Source organism: Ammodytes marinus (genome assembly GCF_949987685.1).
Source record: "Ammodytes marinus genome assembly, chromosome: 3".
Lineage (NCBI taxonomy): Eukaryota > Metazoa > Chordata > Actinopteri > Uranoscopiformes > Ammodytidae > Ammodytes > Ammodytes marinus.
In genome coordinates this window covers 3,401,175-3,422,910 of record NC_137232.1, presented here as the reverse complement: position 1 = coordinate 3,422,910, position 21,736 = coordinate 3,401,175, and the positions used below count along the sequence as shown (strand labels likewise).

At 42.2% G+C, this 21,736-nt stretch overlaps 2 protein-coding genes across 3 annotated transcripts in view; one reads left to right on the top strand and one right to left on the bottom strand.

The window, feature by feature from the left end:
- Nucleotides 1–5,438: 5,438 nt before the first annotated feature.
- On the bottom strand, nt 5,439–12,418 carry LOC307248576 (uncharacterized protein). The gene is made up of 7 exons (XM_080024994.1): nt 12,315–12,418; nt 12,159–12,262; nt 8,647–8,742; nt 7,746–7,858; nt 7,167–7,290; nt 6,417–6,589; nt 5,439–6,338 (listed from the first exon to the last, which is right to left on the bottom strand). Exons 2-7 carry the CDS (start codon nt 12,196–12,198, stop codon nt 6,273–6,275), a joined length of 612 nt encoding a protein of 203 aa, XP_079881120.1. The 5' UTR covers nt 12,199–12,262; nt 12,315–12,418; the 3' UTR covers nt 5,439–6,272.
- A 6,702-nt stretch (nt 12,419–19,120) lies between these two features.
- Nucleotides 19,121–21,736, top strand: part of usp32 (ubiquitin specific peptidase 32) — a 95,122-nt gene continuing 92,506 nt past the window's right edge. For both annotated transcript variants that reach the window (XM_080053845.1, XM_080053844.1), the window contains exon 1: nt 19,121–19,280. In XM_080053845.1, the coding sequence (XP_079909971.1) occupies nt 19,223–19,280 (58 nt within the window). In that variant the 5' untranslated portion in view covers nt 19,121–19,222. The remainder of the gene's footprint in view (nt 19,281–21,736) is intronic.

Here is a 21,736-nt window from a genome sequence, read left to right as displayed (position 1 = left end):
TGTCTTTCTTACAAGAATATATATATGTTTTGCTATTATTAGGCAACTATTAGTATGCAACTAAATAAAAAAACTTAATCTGTTAAAGTGAGAATAATAAAACAACTCAAAATTTACAAATAAAAATTCTCAATAGGGTTTAAGTCAGGTGAGGAAGGGGGTCATGTCATTATTGTTTCATCCTTAAAGCTCCCATATTATACACTTTTCGGTTCTATTATACACCATATTATATGGTCTTAGTGGTCCCTAATACGTTTTTCTTTAATTGTTTGCTGAAAAAAACTTTCAGATAATTTATTGTACTATGCTGATGTTCAGCTAATCTCACAATGGCCTATTTTTTAAAAAAGAGTTGCAGGTCTCCTCGTAAATATACAATCTTTGAGCTCCCCCCGCCCCCTGTCCGGAAGCGAAGCCAGATACGCCTCGCCCTCTGTCTGTCAGGGCTGTGGACCAATAAGAAATAGGGGTGTGGGCTGCACAGTGGAAGCTGTGAGGTCAGAAAAGGGGATAATTCTGACTGGAGTGTTTTTAGGGGGAGGGGTGGGGGTTTCAGAAAAGGGGAGAGTGAGAAAAGGAGAGATTGTTATTTTTTTTGATATTTTGGCAGTCTCTAGGCACACCGTGGACGCATGGATATGTTGGAACACATTTAAAAAGTGCATTTAGCATAATATGGGACCTTTAAGGCCTTTACTGGCTAGCCATGCAATTGAGTACTTCGTTGCATGTGATGATGCAAAATCATGGTCTTCTTGAAAGATGCAGACTTTTTCCTGTACCACTGCTTGAAGAAAGTATCTTCTAGAAACTGGCAGTAGGTTTGGGAGTTGATTTTGAGGCCATTTTCAACCCGAAAAGGTCTAGCTAGCTCATCTTTAAAGGCAACTATTAGTAAGAAACTGACAGACTCCATGAATGGAAGGCTTGTGACAGTTATTGAAAAGAAGGGTGGCTATATTGGTCACTGATTTTTTTTGTGACATATCGGAAATTTTTATTTGTAAATTTTGAGTTGTTTTATTATTCTCACTTTAACAGATGAAAATAAACAAGTGAGATGGGAAAAATTTAGTTTTTTTATTTAGTTGCAGAATAATTCTGCATACTAATAGTTGCCTAATAATAGCAAAACATATATTTATTCTCGTAAGAAAGACAAAACCTCACTTTTACTTTCGTAAACATTCAGGTTTAGGTTCTTTAACATTTTGGATTGGCCGAGAGCACTGTAGTTGTTCAATAATAAAATTAATCCTCAAAGATACAACTTGCCTAAAAATTCTTTCTTTCTTTCACATAACATAAGCAGAAAATGTCCAATACATGGTACAGAGTTGAGACCATGATAAATACTTACAGTAGACACCTTTTTTCAGAGTAAAATGTATTTGTCAGTGCTCTCAGGTGGGCAGTATACACTATGGCAACAAGTCTTTTTAACCTCAAACATATATTTCTCCGCTAACATTTCTTGATGTTCATTCGGCAACAGAGACACATATATACATGTCTGCAGTAAACTTGTATACTTACTCACAAGCTATCACGTTGATAACCAGATGATTAACTTGTTATAACGAGATTTCTTTCCCCCCATTACTTAAAATAATTTATTAGGTGCCGGGATCACAGGTTAATTAACTCCAATTTAAGTAAATACATCGTTGAATTATGTCCGTTTAGGGCTTCCGTAGAGAGATAACACCATACAATATTTCAAAAGACAGACCTTTTTTTGTGATTTGTGTTTTTCTTATTTCCTAGAAACCCCTACTGGGGAAAAAAGTTCTGTTTTATTTTATTATTCTTTATTTTACAAAAAAATTAATACAACGTAATTCATGTGCACTCAAGGACTGGAATTTTTTTTTTTAATAAATAAATAATTTCTTTCTTTTTTTAAATCCCTAGAAAACTGGATTATCACATAGCTGCTCCTGCGTTGAAGCATACTAAACTAAATCCATCCAATTCATTTTCAACATAAGGCTCAGGAATATAAGAGATGTAAATGAAACCCAAACGATCTGCATGGCTAGACACCATTCGGGGTAACTTGAGAAGTAACCTTTTCTCCTAAGCGAGGTGAACTGACCCTTTAAAGCAGTGCACAGTTGAATAGTTGGAGATGAATTGATGGACAAGCGCATAGGTCACATGGGGCTCTGTAGTAAATCAAGTGGTGAGAGGTTGCTCCCACATGTGTTTCAGTGATGGGAAAGTGTGAAGACAGTCCAGCTTTACAATAAGTTAAGGCATGATTATGTGCAACATTACTGATAATCGGATGCCTTCGATGAGTAGCCCACTGTTTTTTTTTTGTTTCTTTGTTTTTTAAAGTGAATGAAGAAAAAGAGCTTTGCCTTGCTGTTGCTTGAGTGCTGTCAGACGTGTCCCCCTTCTCTTAGCAGTGATGTGAGTGAGCTCTAGCTGAGGAGGTCCAGCCTTATTAGCCCCCTTAAAGGACGCTCAGCTACACTCTCTATGGTCCAGGCTTCACAACAGACACACACCCCCCCACACACACACACACACTCACTCTGGGACATTTGTCCGGAGCAGACATGGAATTGAATGTTGTAGTTTTTGGTTTCTACACCGAGATAAAAATAGAACAGTATTTTAAAGGTAGATTATGGTCAATACGTATTTTATTGTCTTACCAATTGAAAAATTGCAAGAAAAAAAACAATGTGAAAAAATATACCCACACTGATACACTGTGTAATAGATCATGATGTCATCACAGTTATTTATTTGTTCTCTCCCCACAGCTACACTGACTGCACTTAATCATGTTGGATAGCATTCTGCTCTGTTAGGGCTATCGTTTTGTGCAGTGGATCTTTCTCAGTACCCTCCCATGTGAAAGATCTTAAAAGGCTATTTCTCTCCAATTTTGATATGAAGCATTTCCTGTCAAAATGTAACTTGTCTTGTCATGATGTCACATTCTCACTGTTTTGGCCAACATGAGAAAAAAGAAAATGGGTCCAGAAATGTTCTCTTTAAAAAAAAAGTATTCTATGGTTTTTTTTTTCCTTTTAAAAATGACCCTGGAAAACCAGCTGACTGGTGGAATGTAAGAGACAAGTTTGTATAGTGTACCTACTGGTCATCATGAGGGTGTAGCGATATGTGAAAGGGACTACCATAGTGTGAGTGGAGGGGCCTAAAGGCATGGTGGGGCCTAAAGGCATGGTGGGGCTTGCTGGGAAAAAGAAGGACAAAGATGTTGAATAAAAGCTGTGATCTCTCCCACAGTAAAAGCTAAGACGACTGACACCAAAATGTGATGAGGGGGGTGTTTCACTGTTGTCCTGTTACTGCTTCACTGTTAGCTACAAAAACATTAAAACTTGTATCATTGATCACAAAACACCACATGCATCTTTCTCTTGTGTTCACACCTTAAAGGAGAACTATTATGCAAAATTCACTCTCAACATTAATATTGTTCCCCCATGTGACTAGTGTTACGATATTAGGAATGGAGCTTTAGGGCCCGTGTCCACCTACCGCCTTTTCCCACCGCAAGCGCCTTTTTTCAATCGATTCCCAATGAGAAGCGGCCGCTCAGAGAAAAGGCGCAGCGCCCAGCGTTTTTTTTTCAAGCGTTTTTGCCTTTTTGTGCGGCCGCTTCGAGATTTGCAAGTTGAAAAAAGTTCAACTTTTCAGAAAGGCGGTGGGGACGTCACCGCCGCTTTTTTCAGAGGGCCAATCAGATAGTAGATCGTCGGGACTCGTCGCCTTGGCAACAAAGAAGACGGAAGAGAAACTGCTTTTTCCGTCTCTGTTTACCCGAAACTACAAAAATTGTGACTTAAAATGACCAGAACAGAGGGAGGAGAGCCCGTTTGTGGGAGCAGATTAGGCGAACTCTTGATTCGCTGTATTTTTTATCTCCTACGGATTGTTTCATGCGCACACGTCAGCCTACAACTTGCTCCGTGTGTGTTTGCAGGAGCCGCGATAACTCCTCATCCAAACAGAGGATGGTGGAAAGTATTCTCTGTTTCATAAGACTACTCATATTACAATGTAACGATTTAAATAGAAAACAGCAAGCCTAAAGAGTTAAACCAGTGTTGATAGGTCTGACTGACAGGTGACGATCAGCATCTTTTCTCCCCCGATCACAGCACTCTCTCTCCCAGCTCATAAAACGCTTGAAAAAAGCGGTCGAAAAAAGCGGTCGAAAAAAACGCTCAGTAGACACACTCCCGAGCGCACAGCCAGCGTTTAACGCTGGAAAAAGGCGTTAGGTGGACACGGGCCCTTAGTGTGCTTCCGGTATATAAAAGGTTCAGTAAGCGGAATGGTCATGCTAACTTCCTGTCAGTTACTGCAGTTAGCAGTCCCCTCCCTCGTCCCTACGTCACCACATTAATGCACTGCGGTCTTCAAGCAGCGAGTCATCTAGCATCATCTCAGATCCGTAAGTGTGATGAAACATGATAAAAACCATCAAAACAGACATTGGGTAGGATTTTTACCTGCTCCGCTATTGTAGGCGCATACACATTCACCCATCTGTCGCTCTGCACGTGCACCGGCAGTGAGACGGGTGCCCGTTTGTAGCGTTCTCTCTTCCCGAAAAGTACATTTTGCCTCTTGCTTTAATATCCATCGCATCCCTGCTTGTTTTCATCATGGACCTATAAAGAAATGGACAGCGGACTGAAAACCGTTGGAAACGTGAAGCCATTCATTCCTATGAAAGCTGCTCATTGGCGCAGGGCGACCATTCAGGAAGTGACTTTGGTGCCTATGGGTGCCGACACACCCCTAAAGCATGACACGCTACTCATTCTCCAGCAGTGTAACGTTATAATATGTCCGTGCATTAAGCTGAGCGGGACGAGCACAGTTGCATGTTTATCGACCATGGAAGTATAAGTTACTAATCCCCGATGATTCTCTATCTGTAATATTTAAATTACACCCCGTCGTTGTAAAGTAATATAGTGATAAACAAAGATTCCTCCCGCCATCGGAGGCCGGGCCGGCCGAAGCAACGGTTGTTTCACTACGACTCTATTCAGCTGCCCACGGCTGCCCACCCCTCCTCCTCCTGCGAAAACAAACTGAAAGACGTTAAAAGCCGTTGGGCTAATAAAACGCTTGAGGTGGCGTTTTTAAATGAGAAAACTACAGTTTTATTAGTACATGGTCTAAAGATAAGTATGAGCCTATGATTGATATCCAGAAAAAATTTGCGGAGACACAATCTTGTTCGCCGCTTGTATTGTGTGGACGGGGAAAATAAGCTCCCATTCACAGCATGCAGTACCAATGGGTTGGCCACTAGTCCATGCTGGCTGCTCGGAGAAGGCAGCATCCTGGGGGCCTGGTTTTCATACAGAGGCTCCCTCGATGCGACGTCACTTCAGGTTCGCACTGGATTATGGGTCCGAATCGCCCAAATAGGATGCTGTTTTCGGCACTAAAAATCTTGGCCGGGTGTAGTAGTAATCTGGCCACAAGAATTGGGGCATACTAAATATTTTTTCTGCCATACTAAATAGTAGAAAGTATGCGATTCGGAACGCAGGGTAACTTATGCTGTGTTCCATTCAACTTTGCACTGGAGGAAGTGGTATTTTTTCCGACCTCCTACTAGGAAAGTCGGAGTTCCTACTCGTGAACTCGGAGCAGATCCGATTTAATAAACATGTACAGTAGGCAAAAAATAAAGCTAGAGCTTAACCTTTTGAAGAAAAATATTTGAATATCGGTCACAAAGGCTATTTAAGTCTGTTCTAATAAATGACACATTGAATTTGACCGCCATCACATGAAAGTCCTGTAACCAAACCCCTGATACACCATTTACATGTTCTGATTTGTTTATCACTCTAAACGCTGTTTAAATGGCTGCTGTTGCACGCATCTTTTTAAATTGCTGACATTCTTCACCACAGTGTCAGAAAAGCTTTGCTTTGGTTAAGAGTAAGTGTGCCCTGCCACTTTGTTCCCCATAAATAACAAAAATAATATTTTTTTCCATATGATATACAGTAAGGTCCTATGAAGTATTGCATTATGTATGTATCCCATACTGCTGTTTTATTAATAGCATTTGTATTATTTTATCTAATATGTTATAAGTGCTTTGCTTGTGCCAGCGCTTGCTGTCATATATTGTTTTTAGTCAGCAGTTTTTTAAATCAATCTTGTACCTCTACAGCCCAAAATGGCTGAATTAGTTCTGCTGTAGAGAAAAGCATGTGACCTAAGGTGAGCGCTGATCAGCCGAGTGTCTTTCACTGCTCTTTCTCTTCTGGCTCGTCCCTGGTGAGGAACTGAACGTGTGTCCATACGCACCACATCTGTAGAGAAAACACATGGCAATTATTCTATTCAGACTGCCACATTGGTCAACAGGATGTTTAGGGTTGTGTTTGTACCTCCGCAGATAGAGCCATGAGGCGGCCTGCAGCCAGCAGGAGCGTGCCCACACACTGGCTCCATAGAGGCAGGTAGAGCCAGTGGGAGAGTACACCCTGCTCACACCCATACAGCCACACAGGGAGGCCGTGCAGCCCGCTTATCACCCACAAGCCAACAGGGGTCCGGAACCCTAACGCCAGCACACACACACAAGTCAAATCAACTGATGGGCTGTGTTCGGAAAGCCATACTAACGTCCTCCCTCCTACATACTCAACATCTATATACTACATACTGTCTACTTAAAGATTGATTGTGTATGCGAGGTGTGTCGAAACATTCACACTGAAGTATACTCAAGCAATAAATAATTTCTTCTTCTTATAAGATTCCGGCCGTTTAGACGCTGTTTAGTGTATTGCCGCCCTCCACAGGTTAGATATAGAACTAGATTTTTACATACAGTCCTTTGTTGCGCAGGAAATGCAGAATTGTATATAAAGATTTTTTTTTAAAGTCCTTGTCGTTGGAAAAGACGCAATGCATTGTGGGGCGGTTGAGTAGAAAAAGTATCCAATCGATCCTTACCCAAAATCTTCCCGGAAGTTAGTACTCGTCTGGGCATTTCTTGCCTACCCAAACTCGCATACACAACCGTCACATACTCAAAATGAGTATGAGTAAGACGTTAGTATGGCTTTCCGAACACAGCCATGGAACCTAGATTGACCACGAGCTACACAGTGTATACCAGCATTGAGACGGACCGTTTGCTATGATGACTCGTATGAAGAGAGGGCTGCTGGTGAAGCTGTTCTTCCAGTGGTCCCCTCTGGCACTGTGGTTACACACAAACACACACCACTCCAACGCAGACACCAGCCAGCCCCACTGCAATACAACACATAGACAGGATGTCAGACAGTGGTACAAGAAGGCACCTGCTGCAACAATGTCTGCCATCAAACATTCAAATAAGAGTCAGTCAGGAGGAAATAAATGCAGCATCATTCATTACAGAACTTGAAGATGGACACAATTACATTTATTTTATTGGGATTTCATGTGATAGACCAACACAAAGTGGGGCATAATTGTATAGTGGAATGTTTAAAAAAAAAATATATATATAAACTTCATTACATGGTGTTCAGAGGTCTATAAAAGTGTGTGTGTGTGTGTGTGTGTGTGTGTGTGTGTGTGTGTGTGTGTGTGTGTGTGTGTGTGTGTGTGTGTGTGTGTGTGTGTGTGTGTGTGTGTGTGTGTGTGTGTGTGTGTGTGTGTGTGTGTGTGTGTGTGTGTGTGTGTGTGTGCTGAATGTGTTGCCTGTGCTGCAGCCCACAGACCTGATACAGCTGGCTCCACAGCATGCCTCTGCCCAGGTTGTCCACCACTACGTCCAGCCAGGCCCCAAAGCTGGAGCACTGGCCCAGTCTCCTGGCCAGCCAGCCGTCCACGCCTGTACACAGAACACCATCACGCGTTGGGGACCTTCTGTACCCTCATTAACTATTCCTCCTTGTAAGGCGTCTTTGTCTGTTCTTTAAAAAGTGGATTTGAGTCTAGAGAGATTGGTTGCTTGTGATTAATATCAAGGGGTAACGATTAAATATATATATATTTTTTTTAAGATATTTTTTTGGCATTTTTATGCTTTATTGATTAACCCGGGTCCGCTGCTGGCCGAACGGAAATATGAATGACAGGATGTGGATATAGGCCTATACATCTTCTTTTTTTTTTTTTTAAATCATTGCAACTTTTTTTAATCATTGCAACTTCAACATCTTGAAGATGGACTTGACCAAGTTTTGACATTGACAATAATATCATATGATCAGATCATAACGGCTCAATCATACAATCCTTAGTACAATATGTTCAAGTTGTCCACCACCACGTCAAGTCCATCTTTCATAGTATTATAGGATAAGGACGCAGCTTGATTTATGACATACAGTCATGGTGACCGTGGCTATATTCCATTTAGGAGCCATTGTCAAGCATGCACAATATCAGATGTCTGCACCAACCTAAAGGGAATACAGCCCATAATAATGCTGCTATTAGTTCCAGCCAGTGGAAAAAGCCTCAGTGCTACAGTGGTGGTCTACTGCTATAATAATTGCATTAATGACTATGTTGCAATTGCCACAGTGCACACGTGAATGTTATCTAGCAGCAGCAAAAGCAGCATTTCAAAGCTCAAAGCCAGTCAGTTCCAACGGGGCAGATGAGGTACTTTACCATCAAGTGCAACAAAGATTGAGTAGAGGGAGACGAAGTGTGCTGGCGAGTCATAGGCAGCCCACGCAGCAAACACAAGGCCAATCCTAATGTATCCTGAAAGACACAATACAAACACACTCAGAACAGCCAAGGGACTTCAGTGACACATAAGGCACTTGTCTAGCTAGCCTGGAAATCCAGACCTGCCGCTGGCCAATTTAAATGTACTCAGCCTACTGGTCTGGACACCATTGAACCATTGGAGCTCATTAAGGTGGCTTTACACACCTAAAAGTTAAGGTCCGAATTAAGGACTTTTTTTTCAATCCCCTTTGTGGATTTGATCCGTGTAAGTTTGGTTTCACATTGCAGTTTTGCCAGCACACTAAAGAACTTTCCATGACATACCTACCTGTGTTTATCCCCTACATGGGCTGGTCCCCCTATACGTCCCCCTTGGACATTGATTGGTTTGTACATGTACGTGTGTCGGAAGTCTGCGTTTCTATTCGGCGGTAAAGCCTTCATCAGTTTGAATGAATGAAGAAAAATGTAAACAGATTCATTTCCCTGCAAAGCTGTATAGATCAGGCAGCCCCACAGACAGCGCACGCACACCCGCTTTGAATACAGTTGTATATATAAAAAAATTATAAAAACTTCTCCTGTCTCCCGTCAGCAACCCCCCGCCCCGCTCCGCCCCGCTCCGCCCCGCTCCTACAGTTCCCCTGTCAGTGGCTCATTTCTCCTCTTTGTGACTGGAGATAACTGGCAGGACTTCCTGTAATTGGTCCGAAAGTCTGAACCATCCAAAAACAGCCCTCACTCTGGACAAAACTGAACCATAGTTCATAATCCGGATCGAGACCACCTCTGTTTAGTCCGGACTGTGGTGCACGGGAGGTTTCACACCTGTAATTCGGATTCGGATTCGGATCAAACGGAAAATTCTGAAAGGCCGGACCAAACAAGGTAGATGTGAAAGCCCCCCCATTACTATGTTGGAACATTCGGTATCGGCTATCCGATATGAGCGGGCAAGAGCCCTACAGGGCGTGGGAGCAGGCGTACCCGGATAACGACCGGGCTTCGCAGGCACCTCCGGGCCTTTGTTGTTCGGCTTTGGCCTAGGCTCGACACTTAACGATTTGGGAGACGGCACTCAAATATTTCATTAAGGGTAAAAATAAGATAAGATCAGTTACAACTTTATTAATCCCCCGTAGGAGAAATTTGTTTGTTGCAAAACAATAAACCCCCCTAGTTTGGGCAGAACTGCCTCCTCCCTGAAATTCAAAAAGTTCATAAACTTGGGCGGTGCTGGGAGGCGGGTTTAGACAGTAAAGGCACTCCCAGACAGCCCAGTATTCTAATCTCTTTTCTCGTTCGACCTAACTTTCAGCTCGTCTGGAAAGTAGACGAGAGTAGCCGAGTGCAGTCGGGGGAGTGACGAAAATGCCTGACTGAAGCCGGACAGCTCCGAGTCGGAAGTAGCGTCCTTGTTGCGGATGCAGTTCGTTTTCTAGTTTTATTTTGAAGGCCTATTAGAAACATATTCGCAGGAGAGTCACACATGCTACAACCGATTAGAAGCAGAACACAACACAAAGACGAGTAAACACTTTAAAAGCGAGGGGCATTTTCAAAACAAGAAACGAGATATAATATCCCCATTCCCCACACATCTTTATCTTTCTTGTTACTTTACTAGAAAACCTACTTTTAAGTGATAAAGAATAATTTACAAGAATAATTTACAAATCCAAATAAAGGAGGTTTAGTATTTCTCCCTTCACATAACGAATATGATCGGCCTAAATAAAGAAGCTCTAAGAAAAGATCCCTTATTATTATTGTAGAGATGGATATGATGAACTGTATTATGATGTGTAACAAACAAACTACTTGTTGTAGTTTTGGTCTGGCTTTGCGACACTACATGTAAAATACAATTCCCAGACCATTTAGATCACTTGAAATAAGCCTATGATTTAATCTTAATGGTATAAAAATCACTTCACCAAGATCTTATGTGACTCAAGTTTGTGTTCACTTTTAAATATATCTATACAGGAGAGTTACACATCCAAATTATTTCTATGTCAAGGGTTCAGAGGTTTAACTCTGATTAAGTACATTTCTGCTTAAATGCATATTGTGGCGGCCTAATGATTAAACATAAATTAAAATCAAAAAGAATGGATCGTAATTTAATTTTGAGCGGTGATGTCAGACTTTTGCCTAACCAATTGGGGAAACGCATCAAAGGCACGAGGTTTAAACTCCCAATTAGCGCTCAGCTCCGCCTGTCAGCAAGACGTTTCCCATCAGACATTTCGCTCCCGCAGCCCGTGGGGAGCAACTGCAGCGACTTGCTCCAGTGTCTGGGTACGTTCCAATACCCGTTCAACAGGCCCTCGTTCACTTGCCCTAGGCACTTGCCCTCGGGGGAATCCCCGCTGCCATCTTAAGTGTCGTTCCAATAGTCTGGAAACTGAAGTGAACTTCGTGAGATAGACCCTCGGAGGGCTGAGTGATCAAGTCAACATGGATGGTCACTCCGAGGTGGATATCACCCACAGTGCATTGCAGTTTGTCTTCTTCTTCTTCTCCTTTTATTTTCCGGTAGACTGTATGCTTTTAGGGACATCGCGGCCACCCGCAGGACAAATATAGCCTATATATATATATATAAATATATTCCAAAACGCCTCAATTAGGCTATCCTATTTCCATACGAACAATCCAGTGAATGTATTGCAGTTTACACATTGCTGCTATAACACCGATGGCTGCCAATTAGAGGACTATTTAAAACAAATGTTTTTGGTTGAAAGTAACATAAATAAGAAAATATGTCGGAGCAAACTATTTACATGTGTAAGTAACAATATCTTGATAATCTGAGTTACCGTGTCGAAATTCAATGTTTGTTATGCTATGGAAATGGCTTTCTGCAACATAGGCTACCTTAGCAGAATGTTATAATTCTGTATTATTTGCATTCAGATTTACCTATGTAACTGACGGTCCATTGCGACTACAAGGGCAAGTGGGCAAGTGGGTTCCATTTAAATCCTCCGCTCCTCCCCCGCCCAGTCTCCCTCCGCTCTCCAAGTTCCCTCCGTGCAACGTATGCTGTTACGTCATGCCAAGGGCTGAGGGTAAATGAACAAGGGGAAGTGCAACTACTATTGGAATGCAGGGTTTGTGTCCGTCTTGATACCGCGGGACTTCAAAGTCTCAAGCAGCCGAGCTGCAGCCAGCCACGGGTGCAAGTGGGACAAAAAGTCTAACCATAATGCAGTGCGCTCAGCAAGACGAGCGTCATAATTGCGCAGGTCTTAGCAAGACGGCGACAGGTCGAACGAGCCTATTATTGTCACGTCCGCGGGATTTCCAAAGGTGTTTCCTGAAAGAGCAGCGCTCTAAAAGCCGAATGTAAGGTCAAACTCGGATCAAAAACTGGTTGGTTTGCCGTGCAGCCGCTGTTACAATAAAAAAAATACAATTTCTAAAGAGTTTCTCACCAATTATATTCGGCCAGTACAGGAGGACTTGGAATCCCATCTCAGGTCAGTTTGGAGCAATACAGCAGAGCCTCGATCATTCCGTGGACAAAAAAAAGATGAACCTGCCTTGGACAAAAAAAAGATGAACCTGCCTTGGACAAAAAAAAGATGAACCTGCCTTGTAGGCCTTCGCTGACTTCTCCAGCTATAATAGCTCACATCACGTGTCGCAATAAATGTTTAGGCTTGTAAACCCCGGTAAGTCTGCTAGATTGTAGTAGGCTACGTGCCCTCCACATGCATGTAGCGTAATGTCTGTGTGTCTGTCAAAGTAGGTGACGTAGGAAGGACCTTACGCACAGAGCGTGGCGCCAAACCCATTCTAAAACCTGTCAATTTAAAGGTGCTGTAAACGGAATGGTTCTTTTAGGGCAGTGGTTCTCAAAGTGCGGCCCGCATTGAATTATGAATTATTTAAAAAAAAAATAATAATAATGATAATTATCATATTTATTTATTTATTTTTTTTTTTTTATTGAAACGCACGGAGGGGATGCGTCCCCCGTAACAGTAAAAACAGTACAGGGGTCGAAACACTTAAATATCCCTCCTAATTGTTTGTATTCATTCCCCACTTATTAAACTTGCGAAGTTCGGCTGGCCTCTGCCTCTCGTTGCAGACGGCTGGTCAGCCTCCCGCAGTGCAGCAGGCAGTGTAGTGGTCCCAATGTAAGTTGTTAGATAGTGAGCTTGTCAAGCCAAATACAATGCACTTTCTCACCTTCAAGGTGAATTAGATTAGGTCAAGTGTCTAAGGATGGATGCTAACATTATCTGGTTTCTAACTCTTTTGCCTAAAGTTTAGCTAACAAACTAACGTTAGCTAGCTGCTGATAGCCATGGAACTATCTGCCTAGTTGACTGCTGATAGCCCACCCTGTTTATGTCCAATGTATAGTGTCATAATAGTTAACACTGCTGCTGCATCATGAGTAGTGAGTCCTACAAAAAAACACTCCAAAAGGTGATACGTTTTCAATGTGTAGAAAGTTTTGAACAATAAAGTAGAATAAATATTTGAATGCAATACAGAATGCCTCAGTGCCTTACTGATTTATATTCCAGTAGATGTGTGTCAATGGGAGCGAGTTGTCTTTTCCTTAACATTTCCACCATAAATAAATACAGAAGACACAAAGAAATTACTGCATAAAAATTAACCAAAATGCACAAAATGAAGTGTTCGAACCTCAAATTTTTCTGGGGGACAACCCCCAGACCCTCGCTTTTAATGTGTGTTCCCCAATGTTGAAATGAGACCTAGCCCTTCATTTATTACTTTAAATGTGTTAATTACACAGTATTGGATGCAGACCAATACATGTAAACTGTAAAGACGCAAAGACGCTGGCCATTGAAATAATTTCAGTTTTATAATTTTTTTTCCTTCGGCGGCCCTCGGTCCAATGTTGGGTTCCTAAATTGGCCCTCAGCTATCAAAAGTTTGAGAACCCCTGTTTTAGGGGCACTTTACACGACAACACGAAACGGTGCAAACGCGGAAAAATTCCCGCGGTTGCACTATATCATTTACAGGAAAACAGCAAACGCAGGCATGAAACCGCAGGTTTTTGAGATCACCTCCCAGGGAGGATTTTTTGGAAAACTTAACGGTTTTGGTTTCCTGTAAACACCGAAACCATTTCCCCTGATAACGCTGACGTCACGGCTCCACCCTCACACATGCGTAGTCTATAACATTTGCTGTCAAAATACCCACAACACAAGCGAGTTAAAAGTTAGAAGACAACATGAACGGTGTCTCCACGGCACCATCACTGTGATCAGCGGAGAGTGACGTGCATGGCTAAAATATAGGCTAACCAATTTAGTCCAAGCGATTACCGCAGTAAGTTATTGAGACCACCCGCCACTTTGGCTGGGGAAAGACTTGTGCTCTGCCTGTTTTTCTAGCTAAATAAACGGACACGGCTCTCTCTACATTAAAAACAATATCAGCGTGCAGCGGTTAAGTTACTGTTCAACAAGAAGCATTAAGGCTACGGCTTCACAGTAAAAGCATTTCACTGGCTAAACATTAATAGCATTTCACTGGACACACGTGAGTTGACTTTTATTTTGAAGTACGCCTAACAGGAAAGATAGCCGCTCACAAAGCCCATTCACTATCAGCAAGTCTTCTGTTTTCACGAGTTTAATGCGGTGAAATAAGAGGACAGAAAGCTTGTCTTTTACAATATTTGTAACCCCAAGCTTACACCAACCGCTTTATGAACGTTAGTGGCATTAATTTTCGGTTACAGTAAGGTTTTATGCATCAAATTGTACTCGAAGAGCTATCTACTAGGCTGTGTCACCGCTGACTATTGGCTTGGCATGGCTGCTACACTGCTACTACAGCGATTTCGGCCCGTTTCCTCTGAAAACATGTGTACGAGTGAAGATGTCAGATAAATTGTGTCTGAACGGGGTTTTTTTTTAAACCAAAAACTGGAAAACTGTCACGTTTTCACCGTGTAAAGTGCCCCTTAGCTAACTTCCTGTCAGTTAGTTAGCAGTCCCCTCGCTCGTCCCTACGTCACCACATTAATGCATTGCGGTCTTCGAGCAGCAAGTTATCTAGCATCATCTCAGATCCATAAGTGTGATAAAACATGATAAAAACCATCAAAACAGACATTGGGAAGGATTTTTACCTGCTCCGCCATTGTAGGTGCATAAACATTCACCCATGTGTCGCTCTGGCGTGCACCGGCAGTGAGACCATGAGTGAGTTTGTTGCGTTCTCTCTTGTGATTGGATAAAATTTCGGGATACTACATAAAGTTCAATTGCTTATTACATGTAGCAGCTGACTAAGAGATAGGCTTTATGAAACGCGCACATTACAATGTGTAAGTGATTACTGTATGAATAAAGAGCGATATAACACTTATATTAATATAAATAAATATGCTTACTTCACCTTTAACAACACCTTATTATAGGTGGGATTTAAACATTTGAAATTTTAAAAAATGCGGTCCGCTGAGGAGAATAGAAGAAATATCAAACAAATTAAACTGTTGAAAACATAGGCTTATTAAAGTTGTCCTTCGTGTGTATGCGTAAATGCCCAAGTTGTGAATATCCCCCACACTCAAAAAGTTCGGTAAAGTTGAAAAGATATTGACAGATTCAAACTTCCAGGATCAATAACTCATTTACAAAAGGTTATTAAACACAAATGAAGCATTGTTGCAATCGTAGCCGATATCATTTAAAGGATTTTTTTTTAAAATAATTCCTATGGCTTTAATTCAGTGTTGTTCCATGAAAAGATATAATGAAATATTTGAAGAAATGTGAGGGGTGTACTCACTTTTGTGAGATAGTGTGTGTGTGTGTGTGTGTGTGTGTGTGTGTGTGTGTGTGTGTGTGTGTGTGTGTGAGTGATATATATAATATATATATATATATATATATATATATATATATATATATTATATATAAACTGCTGATCTACTGGGATTTTCACTCAAAACCATCTCTAGGGTTTACAGAGAATGGTCCGAAAAAGAAAAAAATATCCAGTGAGCGGCATTTGTGCGGACGTAAAATGCCTTGTTGAAGTCAGAGGTCAGTGGAGGATGGGCATCAGGGCCGGCGGTAGCCAGGGGCCAGGGGGGGCCGTGCCCCCCCAGATGTGAGCTGTGCCCCCCCAACCAAAATTTGAGATTTTTTTTTTTTTCCCCGATAGTGGGTCTGGGTTTTTTCCCGACCCACTATCGGACGGAAAATTTCGTTCGCTGTCCAAGAAAATGTCAAATAAAATTAATTGGGTGGGCAGGCCTGCCTCCATCCACCCGCTTATAGGCCTAGTGGTCACTGACACTGCCTGGTCAGTGGTCAGCGTTGCCAGGTCCGCTTTTTATATGCGACTTTGGCTTAGGCCAAAAATTTTTTTTTTTTTTTTTTTTTTTTTTAGTTTGTGTGTTTGATATTAACATCACATTATGCAAATGTCAGTTATCATACAAAAAAGGAATACAATGTTTTGGTCTAGATAATTAATAGCCTAAACATTTTATCAGTTCATCTGGGAGGAAATTCGAAATTATCTGATCATGTCACTTTCACATCCATGCAGTGTGTATTGAGTTTATTTAAAAACAATTGGAAATGGGGCTGCCCTCAGTTGCCCATACACTGTGTATAGTCTATAGCCTATTTCAGCCTTGTCTGTGGAAAAAAAGATACAGTAGCTGGACAACAGAGTTCTTCTGCTTAGTTCCTCACACTGCATTTAAATGCATTCATTATATTACAGAGAAATATGTCCAGTGAAAGAAAAAGAGCTCCAAGCCCATCCCAGAGGACCCTCCATAATTTTTTTTTTATATTAATATTTTTATGGAAAATCCATGTGTCCTTCTTCAATAGCTTCTAATTCATCTGACCCAGTGTCTCCAAATTAATTTTCCTCTCAAAGTGCACCAGATTCATGCATTTCACTTTAAAAAGGTTAAAAAAATCTCCCGGGGGGGCATACCCCCGGATCCCCCTGGGAGGGTCTCAATCTCGGCTGTCTAAAACTTTCGCATAGCCGCACAGTGGAGGCACTAGCGGAAAACACTGGGTGTGTGAATGATATTTAACAAACATCTATAGTTTCAGCAGCGCTAACATTGGAGGGGGGCCCCCAATCATATTTCGCTTAGGGCCCCCTGAAGGCTTGGGCCGGCTCTGCCTCCGACGCTCTCTGCTCTGCTCATCTGACCAGTGGCGTTTTCTCCCGGAGGCCAAGGGAAGCCAGGCTTCCCTGTTTTTTAGGCTGTAGTTGTCATCCAATAAAAACATTTTTATTAACAGTTTCGGTAATTATTTGGTGCTGTGTTGCTGTCATTTCTTCCCCATTTTTCTCCTCTCATTGAGCATTTCAAAATGCGCGAAACAGCGCCCCTTTAAAGTTACATACTGAAGACGTGGCGAAACCAGAAAAAAAAACAAAAAAATCTGTTCTGCATTTGTCCTGTTGGACACACAAACACACATGATTTAAATTGCCTACTGTAAAATATAGATTAGCTGGCTACTGTTGGCTGCTGTTAACCAAGTGTATTTTTTTTTTTAAATCAGTTCTGCATTATCCTGTTGAGAACACATTCAGACACACAATGCATTGACTAATAGGAAGTAGGCCTATTTAATTCACCATTTGAGGCATCAAATAAAATTAGCCAATAAAACACTTACATCACAATCATTTATTTTATATATATACACATTATGTTGTATATAATGTATATTATATGTTATTCATAAACATTTTGGAGAAAAAAAACATGCAATAATCAAATTTCCCACACAGCAACACTCAACGTTTATTTGCATATTGTGTTCTACACAATTCACAGTAAATGTGCCAAAAAGCAGACGCAGAGATCTTACAAGGGCAAAAAATTTCGGCTCGCGCGCTATGCGCGCGCTCGCATCTTCGGTCTCCCTGCCCAGTGTGCCCACCCAAAATTTCTACGGGCCCCCCCAAGTCTGACTTTCTAGAACCGGGCCTGATGGGCATACTGGTTCGAGATGATAGAAAGGCAACAGTAACTCAAATAACCACCCGTTACAACAACCAGGGTATGCAGAATACCATCTCTGAACACAAAACACGACCAACCTTGAAGCAGATGGGCTAAAGCAACAGAAGACCCCACCGGGTGCCACTCCTGTCAGCTAAAAACAGGAAACTGAGGCTACAATTTGCACAGGATCACCAATATTGGACAATAGAAGATTGAAAAATCATGCCTGATCTGATGAGTCTCGATTTCAGTTGCGACATTCAGATGGCAGGTTCAGAATTTGGCGTAAACAACATGCAAGTAGGCCTATGGATCCATCCTGCCGTGCACCATCAACCACCATGCCATGTTCAAAGTCACCTAAATCCCCTTTCTTCCCCATTCTGATGCTCGGTTTGACTTCAGTACATTGTCTTGACCACGTCTAAATGCCTAAATGCATGAAATTGCTGCCATGTGATTGGCTTATTAGCTTTTTGTTTGTATAAGCCACTGAACAGGTGTACCTAGTAAAGTGGCCGGTGAGTGTGTGTGTGTGTGTGTGTATATATATATATATACACAGTATATAGCCTAGCCTATATAAGTAATCAACTGACTGGAAAGTTTCATGATGATATCTAACTTAACAATGTTACCATATTCATATACTCCCAATTCCGTTGTATAGGTGACTGTACAATGACAATAAAGACTATCTTATCTTTTATTCACCTGCAGTGTCTCACCTCCATTACAGTAGCCTATACTGTAAGAGGGGATAACCACTAAAAAGCTACCAATATAAAAGGTCACATCAAAACCTCTTCTAATGGGGATATAAGAAAGTAGGTATGGGTAGCACAAAATAAATGTATGTGTTAGGTAGCAAAAAAAACGTAGCCTATGGTTTAGGTACCAACAAAAAAATAACGTATGGTTTAGGTTACACAAAAAAAAAACTATGTAGTAGGCCTAACACACAATAATATTCCTGGTCGAGGGTCTAATAAGTCATACAATGGTTGAAGTGGACGCCATGCTCTCGGTTTGGTGAGCGGATGTGATCGTGGTTCACATAGTAGCCACAAGGTGGTGGTGTGCATTTCTTTACAACCTGCACCCCAAAGACACAAATAAATAGCACCACTCAGTGCTCTCACACATTCCCACAGACTGACAGCGCAGTATGACTGCGCACAATGAGTCAACATGCATTTTTGACAATTACCAGGAAAGAGGGAAACCCTTTCATGAAGTAATCGATGTCCAAATTAAACGTTTTTTGGCCCGTCATGCCGTTGTGTTTACAATCGTTGGAAAGGCTCGAATCAACTGACCTGTAGAGTCCAGTCATGTGACAGAATGGAGGCGTCGCTGAAAACATTCACCCGTTCACCATACACAGACAGACAGCGCCAGGAACCCATTTCACAATAAACGGATAAGGCGACAATTCTCACCAACTCCGTTCTTAAAGTTCATTTTCTCCCATCGCAATGAAATGAGGTGGGCATGGGGGCCAAAGAGTCGAGGATAGGATTCCTGTCGTATGACGAGGCCGTTAAGAGAGGTAAGCCGAAAAGCAACTGGATAAATCCACCTCAGTCGCGCTAGCTTAGCAAGGCTGTCACCTTTCAGGCTAGCCCGGTACCTGAGAGGAGGGCGACCTGACGACCCGTTAAGATCTAGCGGTTCATGTGGCCTAGGTAATTGGACAATGTAGACAGCTGTGAAATGAAAGGCACACTGCCTCTGCAGAGCTGCTAGGATGCATTGTTTAATTCGACATAAACATATGTCGAACAGTCTCACCAGTTCTGATTTTATGATAAGTTTAACAATAGCAGGGACTATTTTCCGCAGTCGACTTCCCCCCAAAATACCCTTTATTGGACAGCTGTAGGAAGGGTTTCCCAGTCATTAAAGCTTTAATAAATTGTAGCTAACGGTCACGGTGTGCATTTTACCCATCCCGAATTGAGTAATTCCTCGTAGCAATACGGAAATGGCACTGACAGGTATATTGTGAGGTGCGTACATTCGCTTATAAACAAGGTCAACTAAAATGGACAGATTTTTTAGCCGTTTTTGGCTAGACGCTCTTGCCATGGCTACCAAATCGTTGCTTGAGGGGCTGATGTTGGGTTAACGAGGAGGGCTGGGCTGCTTTGACAGTATTTGTCAAAAAACAGTTGTGCAGAAAGTCTTGAATGTGGGACGACTTTTTCATTTTCTGTGCCCATTGGCGTAGCCCTTATCACCTTAACTAGCGTTAGCTTACGTCTAGTAACGTTTATGCCTGTACTGCTACTAGCTCACTTGTTTTACTAGCTGGGCAGTTAGTTAGCTGGATCGCTAAAGCTAACCTCCCAGATGGAAATGCCTCCTCCAGACTGTTTGTCTTTAGCCTTCGTCTAGAGCATTTCAAGCCTAGCCATGTGATACGGGCGCTAACGCTCAGGGTTTGTAGTAGAGGATTGTCAGGTTGCTTCTGCTAAGCTGTACACTCACACAAGTTGGCTAGCTCGCTGTGTAGTCAGTGCATTTGCCGCAGCAACAACCAGATGTGCTTCGCGTTGCTGTCTTTGCATTACAATTTAGCCTGTGGACATTCTCTGGAGGAGCAATTGTTCCATGCCTGTTAAACACCAAGCAGGGTCTCCCCTAAGCCTGTATATACTTCAACATCAGTCGACTCATATTGAAAAATAGGGAGAGGGGGTTGTAGCCGATTCAGTGGTCTGTACCATAGCTGACCATGGTCTCTGCCACAGACCACTGTGTGTGTGCCACCACCAGGGGGTGCTGGAGGTACTGGCACGGACCACTCAGCCAGTCAATAGTATCCAGCTGCAGCCCCGGAGAACAGTACTGAGTCGGGGCAGGAGTACTGAGTCGGGCCGGGAGTACTGAGTCGGGGCGGAAGAAAATACAAATACATTTTGAACGTTATTTAGACAAATTATATTGTTTTGGCGATTAAGTTCAGGCATCACAGCTGGGTGGTTAAGGTTAGGGCAAGGGGATAGGGAGAGGTTATAATATATAGAACATTAGATTATGTTCAGGCATCACAGCTGGGTGGTTAGGGTTAGGGCAAGGGGACAGGGGGCCTATCCGAAAAGTATTTTTTGCATAGGAAATTTCCTTTCCTATCGAGATGAACCGGAAGTACTCGGCGGATAGGTGATCCGAATTCTCAAAATGCTTAGGAAAGGCATAGGAAAGGAGCCTCGATTCATCCTTTAACCCTCCTTTAGCATAGGTTACTCCTGACCAACCTATGCTAAAGGAAAGGAGATAGTGGTATCCCATAATCCTTTACGGCGGCAAGATTTTAAGCAACAGGCCACCGCCAGAGTTTACCGACTCTACACGAATACGAACGAGAGGTAAAACAGAAGAGAAGAGAGGAAGATTTAACTCGGCTAAAACAAAATACCCCCCCCCCCCCCCCACACACACACACAGGCTAAAGATAATAAAGAACTCAAAAAAGACCAACATCATAATAGTTATTTTCGTAGCACATAATTTACACCATAAGAAAATAAAATACCAACTTCACATTTAATGAAGTTACTGGAGGCAGTTCATTTCAACATCAACACAAGTGTAGCCTCTTTTTATTCCACATGTGAATTGGGATATATGGGAGTGATTCTCACTCTGTTGGCGACAACCTGATTAAAATCAATATGAAAAGAACGCATGGATCAAACGAGCGCTTGTTGTAGTCAATTTTCGGAGAATAGTGTAGTTTCACGCTAGTGACTCACGTCAGCAATACTCGCCGTCGCGCAATGACGTCGGTTAGGAAAAGTGGAGTCGAATTCATTTGAAACAGCGCTGTCCTTTCCTATGTTCGATAGGAAGCACCTTTCATCTCTCCTTAACCCCGATGACGTTTAGGGGTTAAGGTATAGGAAAGGAGGCTTATAGGTTAGAAGATTGGACTTTTCGGATAGGCCCAGGGAGAGGTTAGAATATAAATAGAACATTAGATTAGCCACGGCGCTAGCTCCA

Bases quoted from the DNA above. Each gene is read 5' to 3' on its own strand.
- LOC307248576 (XM_080024994.1), bottom strand. From the start codon at position 12,198: ATGGGATTCCAAGTCCTCCTGTACTGGCCGAATATAATTG. The intron at 8,743-12,158 runs GTGAGAAACTCT...TGTGTCTTTCAG, and splicing joins GTACTGGCCGAATATAATTG to GATACATTAGGATTGGCCTT. The intron at 6,339-6,416 runs GTACAAACACAA...TTTTCTCTACAG, and splicing joins TCATGGCTCTATCTGCGGAG to ATGTGGTGCGTATGGACACA.